General features: G+C 37.3%; 1 protein-coding gene across 1 annotated transcript; it reads right to left on the bottom strand.

The window, feature by feature from the left end:
• Nucleotides 1-13656: 13656 nt before the first annotated feature.
• lpar3 (lysophosphatidic acid receptor 3) lies at nucleotides 13657-21942 on the bottom strand. The gene is made up of 3 exons (XM_015007315.2): nucleotides 21781-21942; nucleotides 20418-21166; nucleotides 13657-16000 (listed from the first exon to the last, which is right to left on the bottom strand). Exons 2-3 carry the CDS (start codon nucleotides 21151-21153, stop codon nucleotides 15672-15674), a joined length of 1065 nt encoding a protein of 354 aa, XP_014862801.2. The 5' UTR covers nucleotides 21154-21166; nucleotides 21781-21942; the 3' UTR covers nucleotides 13657-15671.
• Between the last annotated feature and the right edge of the window lie 153 nt (nucleotides 21943-22095).

Raw genomic sequence — 22095 nt, 5'->3', positions numbered from 1 at the left:
CTCTCTGAGTTCTCTTCACCCTGTTATAATTTCCTCTTTATTCAGTTACATTGAGACAAAATAAGAAAACAGGGGAGAGTGAGAGAGTCATATAAGCATGTGTCCCTTTAAAATTTAAATGAAGCCATTAGAGTCTGGTGGCCAAAGCAGCACCACTAAGGAAACACATCAGAGGAGTGAGCAGAGTAGCTTTGTCCCCAGGGGCCGGAGAGTAAACCCATCCCCATCAATTACAACAACCCCACCCTATATGAGACATCAAGGGTCAATAGAGAAATAGAACCCATACTCTGACAGAAAAACACATTTTGTCTGTTTTATGAGGGTTTAGGATGTCATTTGATCTCTTAAAATCTTTATTCTGTTTCAGTTTCATGCCATTGTAAAAACTGTGGGATTCATTTCACATTAAAAGTGTAATTATTTCCAGAAGATTAAGCATGGCTGAAAATTAGGCAACTTGAGTAAGATATATTTAGCACTCTGTCTGGATAGGCCTGTTGCAGTGAGCAATAAATCAATTCATTGCATGATAAATCAAATGAGCTCAGTCATTTCCATTTGCATGATTTATTGTTTTTTCTCTCTCTTTCTACCAAAATTTGGATGACAAAAGGCTTCAGTTTGGTAGGTGGTCTCAACTAACCCTTTTGTTGAAGGACAGTTTTGTTCATAGAGACTTCATAATTCCTTTCATTTGTTAAAAGCCATGAATTTTAAAATGTATTGATAATTTTACCATTATCATTATGTTACTTAAAAATGGTCTAAAGAAAACAATATTATTATTTATCGCAATAACATTGCGGACAATTTATAGTTCTGCAAAGTTTGACAGGGATCTGTTTCAGAATAAAATGTAAATATCTTGAACCCCAGACAAAATCAATATAATACACAGTTGTTGAAAACTTCCATTAATATAAAACTCATCTTTTCTAAGAACTTTGTACACCGATGACTTTTCTGTCACCTGTTCTGAATCCATAATACGCCATATTTGTACACAATGTATGTACTAAGAGATTGTCCAAAACCCTTAAAACATGCAGGGATCTTGAATCTGTTTGCATCTTCAAATATAATGAGTCTTATGTGGTAAAGAAACCATCTCAGGTGTTCAAAAATGTCTGAAATCCACCAGCAGTTAAAAAAAAATTATAATAATAATAATGAAAAAAAAAACTGTTTGGAGTGAATGCAAGTCCAAGCTCCACCAGCAGAAATAAGCTATGCATGACCCAGGAATAAACACCACTCAGCTCTTCAGTCAGGTACTGCAGACATTGAAGCAGCTTTTTTAGAGAATGAGTTCCCGACTGACCTGCCACCCACTGAATATGAAAATATATGAAACAAAGAAACATAGAAAGTTTCTTTCATTTCAACCTGACTTTCAGATTGAAAAAAAGTGTAGACGTTGTATTTTTATGTTTGAAGATCCAGGATCCTACTGGCTGACTCCAAATAAAAGACTTGCATCACTCAGCAAGTAAAAGACAGGAATTGCGATGTACTTATCTATCTCTAAATATGTGCAAATGTTGCGCAGTCTGTGTGAAGAAATGAGTATTATCTAGCAGTACCACACATTTGGACAAATGTGGGCAGCTTATCTGACTGCAGATTATGAAAGAACACCGCATGAGTGAAATCTGATTCCCCCTGGAGATAAAGATGCTTACATCCGTATGAGTAAAGATGTAAAAACACACAGGAGAACTAGATTTCCTCTGTGGATCCCAGCAAATTATTGTAGCTACGTCAACATCTAAATAAATTAAAATGTGACAATGACATAGAACGACCAAAAACTGTAACACAGCTGCAGCTACAAAGACAGTGACATATTTGTAACCCACTTACTTTTGTAAATTTTATAAAGAAGATTTTCTTCACTTCCACTAGATGGCAGATCTGGATTAGATTACAGCCACAGTTTAAGATTCAGGGTTAAAATCTGTTTCTATCCTGCACTGATAAGCATTTGGAATAACTCCAGAATTCATCAGACTCTTAAAAAAGTAAAAAGAAAAATGATTTAAAAAAAAAATCATATTAGAACAAGTAGCAGATTCATCATCACAAGTGATGATGACTTTGTCCAGCATGGTAGTCATCTGTTTTACCGTGAATGTAAATGGCTCCGTGATTTAACAAGGTGCACTATTCTGGAAAATATAGCAAAACATCACTTAAATATAGATCCAGTGCTACACAATATCCTTTCTCACCCATATTCCTGGTAAAATTAGAGACAACTGCTGGTACAAAGCAATAAAGGAAAGCAAATGGCTACAATCTATAGAGCAAGCTATCACTCCGACTGACAGGAAGTTAGAGCAAGTCGCATTTTCAACCACAAGAAGAAGAGTCATATGTGTTACCAGCAGAAAAGCTGAAGCCCTGGTAGTTACTGGGTATTTATTTTCATCAAGGGCAAATCTGCTAATAATAATTATACCAAACATTTGTCTTCTTGTGTAAACTTGTGTAAAGTTTTTTTTTATAGCTCTGAGTCATACATGTGAACATCTGTTATTTCCCTGCTGCTTTTCAACAGAAACTCTGGAACACAGTTTGCTAAGTTTACGTCTCAACTATCTAGAATATTTCCTGACAGTGTTCCTCTGGCTGACTTTGAGAAGCCACCCACAGGGGAAATTATAGAGCGAAAAGAAGCAGTTTATTTGGTGATTGCTGCAGATGTACAGTGGCTGTTTTGTTGTATCACTCAAAAGTATAAAAGCTGTATATGCAACATCAAACACTGAAAAACCTGAAAGTAACACAATGACAAAAGCTCTCACTTGTGCTGGAGATATTTTTGCACACTCAGCAGTCACCAGCAGCCCTGTTTTGAAAGTGAAGCTTCCCATAAAAACTCTTTGTGCTGCTGGAGGCAGGACGTCCTGCTAGTAGACAACTAATTCACAGCAGAGAAATTAATTACCCTTGCAGACTCCACACCCAGAACAAATAGGATGTCCTGCTGTGTCTCATGTGGGAGTTCTAATATTGTCTGAAATGATTTTCCAAGTAGATTTTCATCATTAATTATGAAACACAGATGTTTATCGGGGAGAGAAGGTATATTTGTATTTGCTCACATAGTAGGTTGAGCTTTCTTCTCCCGCAGGACATCAATTCATTGAAAATCGTATGCATTATGTTTGTTTGTGTGGTTAATTTTTTTACTATGAGTCACACTGTAGGATCCTTAAAGTAGTGTGGATGTATAAAAGGAAATCCGGTGAGTCATGCTGTGCGCTTACAGTGAACCTCCGTCAACAACAAATAAAAACTTTTATCTCATTCAATGAACTGGGATCCAAATTTCTGCTAAATTGCTCTGGCTCTTTGTTATTTGAATAAGGAATTTAAGTTTCCAGCCGATTCTTGGCTTTTCACTCGTCTCATTGTATCAATCATCTTGAAAAACAAAATATCTTCTGGGAAGACAACTCTGTATTCCAGAATAGCGATCTTGTGTATGACGACCTGATGCTGTTGTCATGCATGTGTCATTTTCATAACATTAACAAGTAACTTGATAAAAAAAAAAAGGTATGTGAAGGCAAACTTTTCCACTCCTCAAACTTGCACATCTTTAAATACAAGTGATATCTTTGCAAATTCATAAATTAATTTACATCAAAACTCATGTAAAACAAGAGCTTTTGATTTTCTAGATATTCCCACCTCAGGGTACAACAATTAAAAAGCATATCCAGTGTTTTTAGTCTAGAAACCTGTTGCAGTTTCAATTTAGTTTTTCTGATATTTTCTAAACTTCTTTGCAGAACCACATCCATTGCTGAAGTTACAGCTGAAAGTCTTTTGAGATATGTTTCTACCAGCTTTGCACATTTGGAGTCTGAAATTTGTGCCAGTTCTGCTCTGAAAGATAACTTTCAGGACTTTGACTAGACCATTCTAACACATGAATATGACTTGATTAAAACCATTTCATTGTAACTCAGGCTGAATGTTGGATGGAGAATCTTCCTCCTAGTCTAGCAGGGTTTCCAGGATTGTCCCGTGTTTAGCTCCATCTGCCCTCCTGTCAGTCCCGACCAGCTTCCCGGTCCCTGCAGAGAAAAAGCATGTGTGTGTCCACGGCAATGTGGGGTTTGTCTATAACTCCAAATAGTTTATATCCAGTCACATCTGCAGCACCTTCTTCCGCATGTTAGCTGAGACTTCCTAAAAGGGATTTCTTACAAAAAAACAGCTTTCCTTTTAACACTCTCAGATCAAGGCCATATTTGTGGAGTGTGCAGCTAGTTGTCCTGTCAATAGATCTGTGGATCTCTTTAACTCCTCCAACGTTACCTTTAGATTGACAGCCATGTCTTGGGTGGCCGCTGTGCCATTCTCTTTCCAATTTCAAGTGATTCATTTCAGTGCTTTGTGACATGTTAGAAGCTTAGGTCATTGTTTTCTAAACTTACCCGACTTTAAACAGCTCCCCAACTTCATCCCTGGCCTGTCTGCTGTGCTTCTTGGTCTTTATGATGTTTATTCAGTAATGTTCCCTTTTGGCCTACACGGGGCAGCTGTATTTATACTAAGGATAAAGTGTACACATGTAGACTCTCTTTACTAACCTCCGAAGGCGATTTGTTGCACCAGATTTCGTTTAGGAATATCAGAGTCAAGAGAGTTAAAGATGAATCCACAAGTCTTCACAAATTAGCAAAGAAACTTCCACAATCAGTGTTTTATTTCAGACAGTTCCCCTCAGTCCTACCACTCTGAAACTCAAACACAATTTCTGCATTGTAGGTGTTCTTCAGTAGACAAATTCCTGGAGTTAATGTTTACCTCACCAAATGATGAAACACTGAAATGGAAAGGTTTGAACTAAAAGCAATTACTTGTGACTGCAGAAAAGTACTGAAGATTGAGACATGTTTTTTGTTTTTGCTATTTTTCTTTAGAAGCATTGAAAAACTGTAAGGGCATTTAATATGATCCTGTAAAAAGGCATGTTAGTAGAAACGCCTCTTTCTTTTGAACGGATCCATTTACCTTTGAACTCTTGCTTTTTATGTGTGATTTTACGAAAAGTCAATTCAAAACTCTGAGAAAACACAATTTCAAAGTTGTTGCTAATGGATAGAAAATCTTAACAGCTGAAGTTGTTGCCCTTTAGAGTTTAGTTCAGCTATTTCAATACATTCACTATTAAACATGTCTGCATTTTCTGAAACCATGGAGTTTGTGCCTGTGAAAGAAAAAAACATTAGAGGATGAGTCATTAGAGTGGGTGTTGATGTGTAACAGAAAACCTTCACATTTATTAGACCTGCTGTGCTGTGAAGTCTTTGTGTTTGTGACAGAGGGACCTGTTGCTGCATGCCAGCACTTCCCATCCTGGGCCTCAGAGCGTCTGGTCTGCATGCTTCTGTTAGTTTTTTTTTGTTGTTGTTGTTGTTTTTTTTTACCTGCTTTTGTACATTTGTTTTACATAATTTCACAATTATTCTTCAGTAGAACTCGAAGACAAGTTGTTCCCTTTCAATCAGCTGAATCAGGTTCACACACTACCAGTTCACCTCTGAAGAAAATCACTAACATAGCTTAATGTTGGTGGCCTGTACTTCACCAATAATCTGGCCTTTTGCTCGGTCAGTGGCATTTCAGCCCATATAATTATCTTCCCTCTGGCTTAATGTAATTAGTTATAGTTGCTTTTTTTACTCAGGACAATCTGTTTCTGAGTGATTTTTATTTGGGAAAAGACAACAAAGAAGGTAGAAAAAAAACTTAAAATAAAATATAAAAATATACATATACATCATTTTAGAAAATAACCTGATCATCTAAAATTTATTTAGATTTGAAAACTCTTGGTTAACTTAAGCATGAATGTTTTCAGCTTTTGTGTTACATTAAATAGCTTTTATTTGTTCTTTTTGATCTGCGTTGTGAGATCATTTTAATGCTACAGAGTTACATGTTTGCAATATTGTGCAAAATCTTTCAACTTTCCAGGCAAACAAGAGTAAGTTTTAAGTAAATACACACAGAGTTGAAACGAAGTATTTGCATACAATGTATAAAAAGACACTTAACCTCTTTCCTCACTCTTTTATATGAAATTAAACTAAACCTTTCAGTTAAAGATCAGCTATGATCGTCAAAATCCTACTTTTATTCCGTTTTCTGCTAAGTGTCAGAATAAGAACTGAAGCTGGGAAGAGAATGTCAATAACAGTAAAGTGAGTTTGGTAACACTTTATTTGAACATGACATAACACCTGTCATGAACATGAAAAAGCCTTCATGAATATTTATGACTGTTGTCATAAAGCGTCATTCGGTAAATCATGACACTTTTAATACAAAGTTGACATTATTCAAAATGTCTTTGTTATGACAACTTGACATTAACCAGGAAATCATTACTGTTTAAACTTTACCTTTAATAACATAAAGTTACCTCATTTTTAAAGTGCAATCAGTAATTCTTTTATAACAAATTTATATCAGTAAGGATTTCCTGGTTAATGTCAAGTTGTCGTAACAAAGACATTTTGAATAATGTCAACTTTGTATTAAAAGTGTCATAATTTACCGAATGACACTTTATGACAACAGTCATAAATATTCATGAAGGCTTATTCATGTTTATGACAGGTGTTATGACATGTTTATGAAAGTGTCATGACAGTCTTATTCAATCCCCTTCAAATAAAGTGTTACCGTGAGTTTTGTACTGATATAACAAACTTGACTCCAATTGAATTTAAACATGTTAGATCATTTTTGTTGAGAGCCATGTGGGATGTACGTTAGAATAGTACAAACATTTGGTATAAAATGTTGTCAAAACTGTGCAGTTGACAAGGTAAAATGACACATTTTATGCAAAGTGTGCTTCCAATCATTAAGGTGTAACATGAGATGTTTGTCCTGGTGGATCAGCTCCTCATTTTTAAATGACTGAATGTTTGTGTTTCACTTGTAGTGAGAGCATTGCAAGTTAAGGCCAACACCTGAAATGAGTTTTGATGATGATCGCAAACTGAACCTGAAAGTCTTGTTCATGACTGTTAAGGGTGAGAAATCTGAGACCATCAACGTCTGCACGAGACACTGAACCTCACTGAGAGTCATTCTATGCGGATGACATCCAGAAACGTTGCGACACTCGTCCGGCGCAACCACATTCCTTTAATTACGCAAATATGCAGTCGAGGCTGACAAAGCCAAGTAAGTCTTTAACACAAACACAAAAACTGCTTTAAATTTGTCTTTGCAAGTACTGTGCATTGTCTCAAGTGTCAGACTCACTGCATACATTTATAATGCAAGTTGTGAAGATGCTAAATGATAAAGTTTCCCATCAAACTGTAAAGGCAACAATGGTGTTACTTTAATTTGATTCTCTTGAGCTTTTAACAGACAGGAGAGAAATACAGTGTGGTCGTCTGCAGCTGTAGCCCAACCACTTCAGTTCAAAATGATGAGCATTCAGAGGTGGTATTCCACATTCCTGGGACCTCTGACATTAAACAGGTATTTTCACAAACTAAACTGGAGGACACAGGATTTTAAAATCCAAGAAAATCTGCAGTTTCTGCTGGTCGAGCACCAACAAAAACACTATTAAGCCACTTCACTTCCCTCATTTCTACTGTATTAATTTTGTGTTTTATTGTTTCTTGTTCTTTTAGGTGTTTTGAAGTATAGTTTAGTATATTTTGGTTTGTAGACGCATTTTAGAGGGGAATTTGTAAGACTACAAAGAAATTGTCCATTTAGACTAACACAGTTGTCTGGGTCTGAATTGTTTCCACCATATTTTTGACTTCCTGTCATATGTTTGCTTATTAACGATCTGTGTTGACAAGCCAATAAACCAGTGTACCTAATAAAGTGATTAGTGAGTGTGAACTCATTTCAAATTTGTTGTGTGCCCACTGTCAGCATCTTCCTCAGGTCCTGGCTTCATCTGAAGGCACCATCTCATTCTTTACACATTTCTACTTCTGATTTCCACTAACCTTAGTATGTTTGTGGAAAAAATGGTTCACAAAACTGAGCTGAAAAATGTTGATCTAAGAACAGATTTAGCTTTGAACTTCTCATCAATCTGAGTCCCACATTTTCACAACCAATAGGAACGTTTCTCCACACCAATTCATGGTAAACATTTTTTTTTTTTTGCTCACATATGTTTGCTCTAAAATTCAAAGCAAACCAAAATGCAACATTTCTGTACATCTGTACAATTTAACTGGTTTCCCAAGAATGCGTAATTACAGCCGGGCAGGAGAAGAAAGTTTGCCTCTCTGTGCAATTTAAGGTTCATATTTTTGGGTAGGCGAAACCAGAGTGGCAGGCAGTAGTCACGCCAGGTCTACAGATTTCTCTTCAGAGGATCCAAAGAGCTCCTACCAAACAGCTTGAACATAATTTAAACCATATGAAGTTTTTTTTTTTTTTTTTTTTTCCACATTTGCAGACACAAGAGAAATTAATTTTGATGGATGAAACTGATTTTTCATCTTGGGAACACTCAGATGCTCAATGCACTATATATTTTCCTCTAAAAACAAAAGTTTAATTATTTATAGCCTAACTTATTGTTCTATTAGTCAAAGTCAGATGAATTTTCTCTTATCTGAATCATGTGTCTCAGTCTTCATGGCTCTGCAGCATCAGAAACCATCATAACTCAAGCCAGTGAGCTCAGCAGATACATTCAGGACTAATTCATGGATCTGCTTGTTCTTCTCCTCCATAGATCACTTCTTGGTCTGCTGCCATGAAAACTCAAGATCTATAGAGATGTTCAAACCATTTTAACCATACAATAAATCTTACTTTAATTGAATGCAGTAGCTTTAAAGTTGGGATCAGAAGTAAATTGTGTATCTTGTTCACTCTTTTTTTCATAGTGTTGTACATTTTTAGGTTTAATATTGCTAATATTCTTATTATTATTAATAGTTTTCTGACCTTCTCACTGCAATGCGACGTTGCTAACCACTGCAGCACTGCATAGCCGATGATTATTATTATTATTACTATAATATTCAATTCAACCGTATTCAGACAGCAGAGCACAAATTCACAACACAGCATCTCACTGAACTTCAGAAAACAACATAATTCAATCCAATCACACAGACAGATTCAAAGTAAAGTACATACATCACAGTTGATCCTAGTTAAACATTGCAGTAAGTTTATTATTGAAACTGATTAAAAAGTTTCCTATCCAAGGAAAACGACCAGATTGCAGAGAATCGGTGGCCTGCAGGATTCACTCCTCTCTAAAGGGAACGTAGCGACATTTGGCACCAATTCATCATTCTGGGTAAGCAAGAAGTGACAACGGAAAGGAAAACTCCCCTTTAGCAGGAAGAAACGTCCAGCAGAATCAAGCGGCCGTCTGCTTAGGCTCACTGGGGCTTTGAGAAATTTCAGAAAACATAACAAAAAGAAACAGAAGCACTGATCCAGGAGTACTTTCTATGTTAAAGACGAGTAAGAAGTTAATGGCAGTAGAACTTCATTTAGGGGAGAAACACAGACTCCTGCGTCTGAACAGAGAGGCTGCTGCTTTCTCAGCACATGAAGAAAGAAGCCAGTGATCAATGCAGCTGAACTTACATTTTTACAAATAATTCAAAATATAAGATAAAAAATTAGGGAACAATAACACAAATTAAAATAAACAAGTAGGAAAAGAAAATAAGGATGGTTTTGTAAAAAACAAAAAAAAAGATTAAAAATCTGTCTCTTTCGGTTTAACAGCAAATTGGTTTTAGTTAAAGTAAATTCTTGGTGTTTCCTCGCAGGAGGTGATTTGTTCCTATTGTGATAGAAACATGGACGATATTTAGGAAAGTGAAAGTAAATGACGAAGATGCGTTTACCACTTTATTATGTTCTCTTTGCCCAGGTCAGAGTGGTGAACACGGCATTATAATAAATCCCTCGAAATATTGCATGTTTATTGTTGTCGTTTCCTGGCCTCTGTGTTTCCTAAACCTGCGTCTGGCCGCCTGCCATTTTTTTTATGATACTTATCTTGCAACATGAGCATTCCTCCGTGAGGCAACTGTGGCAACTTTTCCCAGATGAACTCGAGAGGAGAGAAGCTTGAGGCCATTTCCAGAAAAGTTGAAAGGTTTAATAAAATGTTCAAAGTCTGTAACCTACTGTATTAACCTCAAAACAGTAACATAGTAAGTCAAATTACTATTATTAAATGAAACTTTCTGCTGTGATAATGATGAAAGCGCTATTCTTTCTCCTTTTCTTGCTTAATGAACAACATCAGAGGGACAGACAAAACTTTGTTGTTGTTTTGCCACTTTTGCAGACTCTTTAGGGTTTACACGCCTGGGAACGCATCCTACAGGTTAAGTGGAATCTCATTGTAAAAGATTTAAACATGTGATGAGTGACGCTGTAAAACAGGTTACAAAGAAAGGAAAATGAAAATGTTTGTGCATCTGTAATAACAAAGAATAATACTACGTCTCATACGTTGACATTTAAAAAAGGGATTCTAACAAAAAGAGACGGAACTATGAATGAAATACTTTCTAATGTCTTTTCACACCCTGTGGTGTTATTTTGCTGTACTTGGTGTACTTGATAAAACATTTAAGACATTTAGAGGAAGATTAAATTTGAATCTTGATATTGTTTAAAAAAAAAGAGGGGGGGGGCGAAGATGGATACACACAGTTTAATGTGTTCATTATTTAAGTTTAATGTTTTTTCTGCGCTCATTTATAGGTTATTTATTGATTAATATATTGCATGTGATTGCTTATTTATATCTAGTCATTTTGAAATTATCACTCTTAGGTATATATATATTTTACAAACTTTGTATTTATTGCCTAAGATAGAGTAGCTTTCAACAAATAAGCAATTTCCCCTTGGTGATCAATAAAGTATATTCTATTCTATTCTATTCTATAAAAAAGAAATCTGTAACTGTCTAAAGTGACTGTAGGAAAACAAGAACCCAGTCAATCATGTTGAACTCAAAGTCATTCTTTTAAATTCAGTGAAAGGCAGCATAATGTTAACAAGCACTCAAATTGTTCTTATTCCTGTTAAGCCACTGCAACTCATGAAAAACCTCAAAAATTACTTTATTTGAATATAAAGATCCGCTTTTCCCTCGTCTTATCAAGACTAGTGGAAATCTCTACATCGAGACATCAGATTGATCTGAGATAATATTTTATTCCACAGATTTTGTTGTTGAGATGGTGTTTTTACACCCTGGAAGTCGCTGTGATGTGAAAACACTTTAAAAATGTCTTAGGTTGAATCGTGTTTTGGTCGTGTAGAATTTAGTAAGCTTTTGAAATAACTTGCAATTTTTCAGTGTGGAGTCCGATTTCACAGAACGAGAATCAAACAGAGAAGCTCCTTGGATTTTCCAGATCTGATCCACTTATTTGAAATTAAGTTGCATCATTATTCATCGTAGCCAGTTGTTGCTTCAGCATATTTTACATGTGAAGTTCCAGAAAGTGTTTTTATTTTTTGCTTTCAAATAATTGTGGTAGAGACAGAAACAGACCAGGTACAGTAAGATAAAGTTTTGATAGTGTTTCATGTTGAGAATTGCAGTTCCTGAGTTCAGTCCTGTTCGTAAACAGGTGGCAGAACAAAAGCAGAGCCAAAAAAAAAGCATAAATTGAAGGTAGCTGCAATGGTTCTCCTGTTCCTTGAATAAGTTTCTCATACAAATAAAATAAAAAGGGCTTCTTCAGTTCTCAACAATCTCATGAACTGAAGTAAGATTTTGGAGGAAATGTCTACATTTGCTTTATAAACAAGATAAAAAAATCTGTTTGTCTTTTGTCTAAGTGATTAAAATGGCCATTTCCTCGTGACTGAGACTCTACACCGACGTACCCAGGTCAAAACTAAGGTGTGTCTTATCAGCTTATCTAAAGCTGGTTTTGAAGTCATTACCTTTTGGCTTTCTTCCTCCTGAATATCCCCTTATCCCAGGGGTTTCCGAAGTCAATTCTCAAGGGTCACTGTCCTACTTATTTCAGTTCGCTCCCTGGTTAAACACCCAGGTAGCAATGTTATGTTCCAGTTGTGCTCAGAACTGGAAAATTCCGACTTTCCCAGAAGGAAAAATCAACTGGAATGCCCCATAAGTCTGACTAACCCCAGCTGTGACTTGAGATATGGCAGTATGGTGGAAACGTGCTTATTTTACCAGACACGCGTCTAAAATCAATGTTGATTGTGGCTTCTGCAACTCTAAACTGAACAAATGAAAAGTGCTGTTTGCATCGCAAACGATCTTTATGGGCGTTGCCATGTTGAAATTGTGACTTCTTCTCTGGACTGACGTCAAACTCAGCCTCAAGTTCCAACTTTCCAGGAAACCAGAATGGCATTACTGACTCCTCAGCAGACAAACAAACCATCAAGTGATGAAGATGTGATGAAGATGTGCTGAACCAGGGAAAAAAAACTAAAACACGGCGGAGAGCAGTCCTTGACAACTGAAGTACAAGGAGATGATCAGCAACTTTACAAGCTGGTGTGAGGCCAACAACTTTCACACCAACCAAGACAACGGGGATGGTGACAGACATCACCAGTGAACCAGAGATTATGGAGGAGTAGAAGTACCTGGACTGGTGCTGCAACCCAAACTCTCTGGACAAGGAGGGACAAAGTCGCCTCCATCCTCTGAGATCTGCATCTGCAGTGTTTCATGCTGCACTTTGGGACAGAAAGAGACTCAATTAATAAAACATTTCTATTGTATTCAGTTCTTTCCATATTCCTCCTTTACCCTTTCCAAACAGTTCCTTTAAATTTCAGAGTTCAGTCTCATAATTTAATAGTTCGCATCGTGTTGATCAAGTTAAATCTTCCTTCAGTTAATGACGCCGTGAGCATTCGTTTATAATGTTTGCATTGCAGTGAACATTTGCAATTACTTTTATGGTCCCTAGAGTTCATGTTTGTTGATGTTATATTTTGTTTCTTTACTTAGATAATTATAAAACATATTAGTGTGATTACTAGTGAGTTAATTATTGATTCTAAATGTGACTTATAAAAAGATCATTTGTGATTCTCAGTTGGAGTGTCAACATTGGGGTTGTGAGAATAATTATCCATCCAGAAACATAATACATAATTGTAACTTTAAATGACTTTTGTCTCTTTATAGTTTCGTAAGCCAAGTAGGGAGCGGCCTGGATTACTTACATAAACATTTTTCTTTTTACTAATCACCATTTAATAATTTCTTACTGACTGTCCTCTGTGTGATACTCCTGGTTTCTAAACTAAACAAGACTTTGTTGGACTGAGTTAAAACAAGATGTTCTGAACAGACTGGTAGTGAACTCGTCTGAACTAAATGTCTCATCAAAACATTTATTTGCTATAAACTCAACTGAATAAGCAACTGGACTCACGATTTGCACAAAGTTTAATTGTTCATTTTAAATGTGAAGAGGGTGTTGTGTATGATAATAGCAGATATTAGTAACAGCGTTATTTAGCAAGAGAAAAAAATGTTATCTTCATCACATGAAACAAAGTCAAATGATAGTTTGATCAATAACACTTAAATAGCACACGATTCCTCTAGTAATGGGTAGAAAAAGGTAGAAAGGACATAGACAATTTTGCACTGTAAATAAATTTAATAGTTGCCAAAATCTCAGTCCGTTTATAAAAGACCGAGTCCAGATTATAGAAGTACATTGGACAAATAAACCACTTTCAGAAATGAGCTGATTTGTAAATCCATATTTTAATGTCAAACAAGGGACTTGTTTGAAATGTATTAAATGTTAACATTAATACATCAGCAGGTTCTTTTCTCATAATCAATTATCTCAAAGTATCGCTTTTTTCTTTTTGCTAATAGAACAGAATGTACATTAAGGCAATTGTTGTCTCATTTTAAGCAAATTAGACAATAAAACATAAAAATCTATTTTATCCAAAACTCTACAATTCAGACCCTCAGGTTGTACAACCTTAATATTTTAGATGCATCCTTCCTTTAACAGAGGTCATTATGAACCCCAGCATGGATTCATGTTCATCCAAGATCAGGGAGGCAGGACAACGAAAACATCTAAATGAAGACAATAATTTTATTCCACCTATCTACAACACAGGCATGCATGGTGTGTTCTAGTCTTCAGATCAATTACTCATGTATATGGTAAAAAATACAAATTTAGGCTATAAAAAAAGTAGGCCAGAAGCCGGGAGGAGCAGTTCTGCATAATATGATGTCCAAGCTCTGCTTCTTCTGCATCCTGTGAATAAATAATAGTTGCTCTTGGTGCAACAAGTGACTACATACAGCTTGTTTCATTTACCTTTTAATGCTAAAATGTCATTCTTTCTATAAGACACTAAATGATGGCATTCAGGACATTTCTTTCTACTTCTACATGAAATCATTTTTTTATAAACGAAGCACAGTTCAAAGTGAAAGATTTCACATGAAGGAATAATCAGAGAAGTTATGCAAGACAGTTGATGATTTGACAAGTCCAACGGTCAAAGTGCATGAGCATGGGTAATCTCCGCTTAATTATTGGAGCTTCAAATCTTTCAACTGAGCAGTTTTACAAAGCTGAAGTCAAAAAAGATTCAAAAAGGCTTTGATGATGAAGGGTTTCCTTACAGCAGCACTGGCAAAAAATACATTTAACGAAAAGTCAGTTGAACTCTGCTGCGGGTTTAGCGACGTGGTCAGCTTGCAGCGGTTTGTGCAACTGTCTGTGTGGAGAGGCATTCACTGTCTTATCCTCCTCAATGCTAAAAACAAACAGTATCAGCTGAATCTATAGCAGCAATCCAGTGTGTTGCAGAGAAGTGAGGCAGATTTTTAAAAAAAATGGTGCAGAAAAGCCTGTTTGTCTTCATCAGGTTCTTAACAGGAAGTTTCAGTTTCCACGAGTAATAAAAAAAAGAGGAGATGGATTGGGTATGAAAAACAAAATCTGATCAAGAGGTATAAAAAGGGTATTTAAGAAAAATCTTCTTATGCTATGTTCAAGTACAGAGTTTCTTTACAGCAGTTTACAGTCATTTACACAAACACATAACTTTAAAATGCAGCCCTGCCCAAGAATATTTAATTCAAAATCCTCCATTATAGTTTTTAAACTACACATGCAGTAAAAAAAAAAAAAATCTATTTACAACAAATATCAACAAATGCCTAATTCAAACTAAACTACATCCTGCTTCGTACAACTTTTACACTTCAGGGTTCAAAATGTTTGAACGCAGCTACTTCATCAATCACTGCGGCGCAGCATCACCCTCAGGATGAGTCAGAGATCTGATGACACTGACAGAAAACGGGATGAAACTGGAATGAATCTCCCATTAAGCATGGACGGGAGTAATGTGCCCAAATGGATGAAACTCTAGTAAAACCGGACATCTTTACAGCCATTAGAGAATTTAGTAGCGCGTAAAGTTATCTTATCTCTTTTCATTTGGCCAGATGGTCTGCAGCGTCTCTTCAAGAAAACATTTTCAAGCTGAGGAAAACCCGTGGAGAACCGCTGCAGATAAACTGTCTTTGTCCGAGTCGGCAGAGTCGCCACAACGCTTCCGTGTGTACAACTGGGAGAGCAGTTCTGCAAAAGCCACCACAAGACGATGTTTCACGAATCGAATGATCCATTGTCATCACTTTTTCTTTCCTCTGAGGCCGGCGGACTCGTGCTCGTGTCCTGACTGGAGCCCAGCGGCTTGGCATTGGCACGCGTCGACCGCTGTCGCCGCGTGCCGTTTCCGATGCAGCGCATGAGGTTTTTGAACGTTGTCCACATCTCCTCGTCCTTGTAGGAGTAAATGCAGGGGTTCATGACGGAGTTGGCAACAGCCAGAAGAAGCATCAAGCTCTTCAGTTTCTGCAGCTTACAGTCCTCACATTTCAGGCCGTCCAAGAGCATGACAATAAGACCGGGGGTCCAGCAGACCACAAAGGCTCCTAAAAACAGAAACAAAAATTATTATCATAAATATGTCGTAAATTCTACATTTCCTGCAGTTGTGACAATATAATGTAGTTTCACAATTCATACTTCTTTGAATGAACAAAAAACTGTTTTCTGCATGCATTTTTTAACTTCCACAAGTAACTCAAACAAATAAAATATGAAAAGCAACTGAAATATTAGTCAGTTCAAAGAGGGAATCAAAACTCTAAAACACAGCATAAAGGAACAGAAATAGACAGTTTTTGTCAAATATGCAGAAGTGGTGCATCATAATGTACTGGGAGGCGTCACAAGTCATTGACTGATATTAAACTATAGAGTTTTAATTGCTTTTGTTTGGCATATTTCTTGCTAAACAGAATGATTTCATCAATGCCAGGAGTCACTAAAAAATATTTTTTGTAACATATTAAAGCTGACGTAAACACTTTCTGAAAGTCAAAGATCCACAGAGAAAATGAGTGAAGACGGGAACGATTTTTTTTTCTCATTGGACCAAGCCCAATTAGTGATCAGATGGCCCGAAAATAAATGTCCAATCTTTTCTTCTAGATCAGAGATTCATCACATCAGACCGACAAAAACACTCTTCAGTGTGAAAGATTTATGCTGGAGGAATTTAGCTAATTTCAGTATCACTGAGAGATAAATATTTCACTTCAGAGGAAGAGCAAAATGTGTCAGGGACTCCTGAAAAGGAAAGTGCGGTTTCTGTAAAGGGATATCTGCTTTTTTGGGCTGATAGAGGAAAGATTGCTCTGATTTATCCTCCGAGTTTTCAGGCTCCAAATATTAAGGAACATGCTGGAATTGGACATGTTGGCCGCCTTTGAAAATCTTGCAGGGAATGCAAGATAGTACCCTTAATGTTTATGGCATTAAGGGTACTAATTGATGCTACCGACAGGTTAATAAAATATTTCAATTCTGTCATGTTGCTTTTATTTCTGAAATAATAGTAAAATACTGTTTAGCTGCAGAGATAAGTTCATTTTATTCTCTCAAACACAAAATGCAACAGAAATTAGGTAGAAATTAAAAAATCATCTATCACATAGAAAGGCTTTTCGGGCACCTGTATGCCTGAGTGATAAACAATTTTACATTATTCTAATTTAATTGTCCTTAGCTAATAATCTGAGAAGTGAGGTAATACTTTTTAGTTGGACTTTGTAACTTTGAGCTGTTCTTACGACATAAAGGCTTCATTCTGATATGAACATTTTATTGCAAAAGACTCAGTTCAATTTTAAATTTAAAACTTGTTATTTATAGGTCTTCTAAAGGAATCAATCTGCTAAAATCTAAACGAATCAACCAGACCTTTACAAAATATGCTGATGGGAACCTGGACACAAAACCTCTGATTGATGCATCTCAGTGATGCACAAAACAATCTTGTGTGTAATGCAAACATGCACCTTAGTTTTCTGCAATCCTACACTCCCCTTTTGTAAGGAAAACCTCCTTATCTGTCTGTAACATTAGTGCAACTCATCCCTTCTGAAGAACTATTAAAAAAAAAGGTGTGTCCTGGTTTGCAGCTAATCTCCTTATTCAGACTCTGTCGGCCTTTAACTCGCCATGCCACTGGAAAAGCAAATTAGATATTTACTCCAAGCATGTTGGGACACAAGTTGCAGAGGGAGGAAGCTGCAGGCGGTGACTTGTCTGCACTACCAGCATTTCTGCAAATATACAGATGCAAGGCGCTGCTGCAGCTCACTTTGCTTTGTTTGCTTCTGCACATGTGGAGTCAGACGTAGGAGATCAAGAAGGACCATTAAAGTTGAGCTTTTACATTAGAAAACTATGTTTAGGCGAGTTAAACCAAAGTTTTGTTTCGCTTTGACTGTCTAAGACAAAAAAGGTGACCTTCATTGAGAGTGCGTGAACAGAATGAGTCGCTTGTTTGAAAGTGGGTTCGGCTCTTCCTTAAAACTCTGACAAAAGGAAGGTTTTTTTTTTTTTTTTACGGACATGTTCTGAACGCTTGTTGCTTTCATTATTTATAAATCTGATAGTTGAATAAGTCGAGCTGAAGTTTAAATTTTTCAAGTCCAACCTCTCTTACTATTTCCATCTACTTAATAGAGTTTAAAGCATGTATGTACCAGATGAGAGTCATTAGGAGGTCGTAGAAATGCACTGTAGAAGTGAGCTGCTCCAGAGTTGTACATGGTGTTGATTTCCAGGTACCTTCATTCATTTCCGTCTACCATGAACAAAGCTGGCAAGGTTCACCTGCCAGAACTGGTTTCTCCAGTTGATCAAAAGACTTTAAGTTGGGAACGAAAGTTTTTACTACTCTCTTCTCCCCGTTTTTTCTTTATTGTAATATCTGTCTATTAGTAAGATCTGGAGTTGCACACAGGTAATTTAGAAAATCAAATTATTAATTAAATGTTACGCTGTAATGAAATGATGATGCAACGAGCAAAGTTTATTTTAGACAGAAATCAAGGCTGCTAAGTCACGCACCCACAAACTTCTACAGAGTAGCATCTGAAAACAATTGCCAGACTCTTGAAGTATAACTTTTGCTTTTCTTGGAGTTGGGGACGTTCGCTGAAGGCCAATGTGTTGTGGCCGACGGCTGGCCACACAGGCCGTGCAGCAGCGCGCTTGCATGGAGGATAATTACACGGCAGCTTGAAATAAAGAGTGTATATAGGCAAACAGCTCTTATGTACCATACAGTACGGTATGGAGCCATGTGGACAGAAGAAGAGGAAGGCCCAAATTACAGAGCGTTTTCTGCGGAGGAGACACAACAACCATCTCGTGTATGTTTTCATTTGGATGAGACCTGAACATGTTGAGGTAAAACTATTTCACCAAGGCAAATGAAGTTTGCTTCAGATTTCAAACAACAGGAACTAACACTGAAAAAAAGACGAATCCAAGCTAATAAATGTCACAACAGTTTGCACTCCAGTCTAGCTGGGTTCGTTTTAAGCAAATCTGATCCCTCAATTCCTTTTGTCTGGTCTGTGCCACACAAAGACGGCTCCATAAGAAACCTTTGATAAGTCGTGCACTGAACCGAGGCAGCGCGCGCTGCAGTAATGGCGTAGCCGTGTATACTTTGGATGCGGGTGCTTTGGAATCAGGGGCGTGGCACGTAACAGGGTCTGTTTGTTATATGGCCTGTTGAAATCCTGCTGTGCCAGCTGGAGATCAAACCTGGGCTTAACATACACATCAGAACTCTTCAATTACTTTCATGTAACTAAACCAATTAGTGGTTCAGACTGATGTCATTAAAACTCAATTAGTTTGTTTGTATCTAAAACATTTTTGCAAGGCTGCTTTACTTTTTTGTTAGGAGATATTCATTCATACTGAGTAAGAAAATATATAAAAAAATACTGTAAAGAGATGCTATGAAGAGTTAAAAGGAGGGTCAAGCTGACCTGAAACTTTTGGATGCATCGCTGCAGAATCAGCAGGCAGATTTAGCAAAACTTGCTCACATGCCAAGGAGGTAAACCAGCCTCTTGACTCAGGTGTGTTGGAGCAGGAAGGCACCAAAAAGTTGCAGGACACGACACCTGAGGACCTCAATTGCAGATCCCTAGTTTAGAGTTTTAATTTGAGGTACTGGGATCAGGTCATACACTGTTCTTATCTTAGTATCTTAAATCCAGATTAGTTTGTTGTAGATGCTGGAAATAATAGTTTATCTGACCAAAGCAGATCTCTATTGTCCTAAAACAACTCCAGTTCCAACAATATCACGTGGGTGTATCTAAACACCCACATGCTTAAAATCATCACCATGTTTGCATTTAGTGGTTATTTACACTGAAACTAACATATGTCTATACATTATATGGACCTAGGAAGAGACTTAACAGGTTATCTACTGCAGGAAAAATACATCTGGAGTTAGAACTAGGCCTGTCACAATGAACAATAAATCAATTAATCACATGATAAATTAAAAGAAACTTAATAAATTTTATTTGCTTGATTTATCATTTTTCTCTTTTCTTTCTCTTTCTCTTTTTTTTAACCAAACACTGAATGCTAAAAGTCTTCAGTCTGGTGTTTTGGTCTCAGCTAGCAGCTTTTTTGAAAGATAATTTTGTCTACAGAGATGCATAATTCATTTTATTTGTTGCTTCAGTTTTATTTATTTATTTTGGATACTCAGAATGTCTTCCAGTTCCAGTCTGTAAATGTTCATTAGAATTTAAAGGTTATTGATCCTCGAGAATGTTTTCTTGCATTATTACTATTACATTGCTTGAAAACGGATATTAATATTAATAAGCAATATTATCATTTATCGCAATAAGTTCTGGGACAATTTATCGTCTAGCAAAATGTGTTATCGTGATGCACTTCAAAAATCCCAACTATTCCAATAAGCCCGGGGCCTCTTTCCTGAGCAGCACTTACCGAGCACAGCCATGACCGTCTTGATGAGCTTGATAGGCGTTCTCTTGCGGTTGAGGGAACTGGAGGTGTGTGACATCAGCATCGTTGTCTTCCTCTTGACGTAAGCGTAGATCCTCATGTAGATTGCCACCATGGCAACAAAAATAATCAGGTTGGAAACCGACCAGAAAATCAAGTAGCTCCTGCTAAAGATGGGAGCCATCTTTGAGCAACTGTCCAGGCTACAGATGCAGTTCCAGCCCATGCTGGGCACCGCCCCCATGAAGATAGAGATGCTCCACACCAGGACGATCAACAAGGTCACCCTTCTCTTGGTCAGGTTGCTGTGGACTTTCCAGTTCATCACAGAGATGTAGCGCTCCAGTGCAATGACGAGAAGATTGGCCAGGGACGCCGACAGACTGACATCCAGAAGTCCTTGGCGGAAAAAGTACTCGCGAATAGTCAGCGTTGGCGACACATCACCTGTGTTGAACATGAGGTACACGTACGCTATGCCCGCCAAGAAGTCCGAGGCAGCGAGGTTGGCAAGAAGGTAGTAGAAGGGGTAGTGAAACCTCTTATTGGTTATTACAGCAGCAATTACCATAGAGTTAGCAACCAGGATGAAGATGCAGAAGGTGGAGCCGACCACTTGGACCGTGATGAGCATGGTGCTGTTCAAGCCTTCTCTCTTACCGACTTTGTCGTAGAAGAACTGCATGCTCTCATTATAATGACAGTTATTCTGAGCCATTTTGTAGACCAATCTGTAAAAGGAAAAGATGAAGTAGAATAATACAGAAATGACAAATACGGACTCAGTAAGAAGAACATTTCTGCAGTTCATGATTACTGAATAGCGCGTGTTTAGTGTAGGACTGAAGTTGAGACTTCTTATATTAGACGATTTAAAAATTGAATTGACTCTATTCAGCTGACTGAATCCCGCACTTGAGGAATTCAGGCAACAGGATAGATCAGGTTATCAGCCAAACATGCTGCAACAGATTTAACAAGTAAAGCTGATAAATAAGAAAGAAAGTTACTAGCACTGTGTCTGATTAGTAAAGTTTGACAAGATAATTACTTCTACCGTTTCTGAGAGAATGAAACCGGGCTGGCATGTCCACATCTTGCTGAAAACGCATTTCAAGCTGACAATGCAGCCATGATCAAACACAAGGCTTTCTCTGAGGTCTGTTGCGCAACTTTACAGCTATTTGTCCGGCCAGGACTATTAAACCCGGTTAAAGGGAAGAAATCCAACCAGAACCAAAAATATTTATGAAAACAAGAAAAAGATTAATGTTGTTTTGTTTTGTTTTTGTAAACTACAGCGCAGTCAAAACAACGATAAATACAATTAAACAGGTGAGTTTACCTGTGGACGGACCGAGGTATTGTAAGTGCGTTGCGTTAGTAGAGTCAGAGTTGCGAAACCTGCTGCGCTGTGTGATTAAGCATTGCAGCACAGTTGTTCCTGGCAGCTGTACAGAGAGGGAAGTTGCAGCAGTGAGCCTCAGGAGTACAATGAAGACAGAGCAGCCGGAGTCTTTACTTTAAAGCTGCCTTCAGCCCGCTGACGCGGAGGGCGTGGCCCACCCACCAGTTCAGCTGAATTCCCCTACGACATGCTGACCGGTTCACTCACGCAACCGAGACTAAAATGTTTTATTATTATTATTATCATTTTATT

Source organism: Poecilia mexicana, unplaced genomic scaffold (assembly GCF_051168715.1).
Source record: "Poecilia mexicana isolate PSO_F unplaced genomic scaffold, ASM5116871v1 scaffold_4, whole genome shotgun sequence".
NCBI classification, from domain to species: Eukaryota; Metazoa; Chordata; class Actinopteri; order Cyprinodontiformes; family Poeciliidae; genus Poecilia; species Poecilia mexicana.
This window is presented reverse-complemented; position numbering and strand designations above follow the sequence as displayed.

Coding starts and splice junctions, on each gene's coding strand:
- lpar3 (XM_015007315.2), bottom strand. CDS start 21,153: ATGGCTCAGAATAACTGTCATTATAATGAGAGCATGCAGTTCTTCTAC. Junction 16,001..20,417: donor GACGGTCATGGCTGTGCTCG/GTAAGTGCTGCT, acceptor TTCTGTTTTTAG/GAGCCTTTGTGGTCTGCTGG.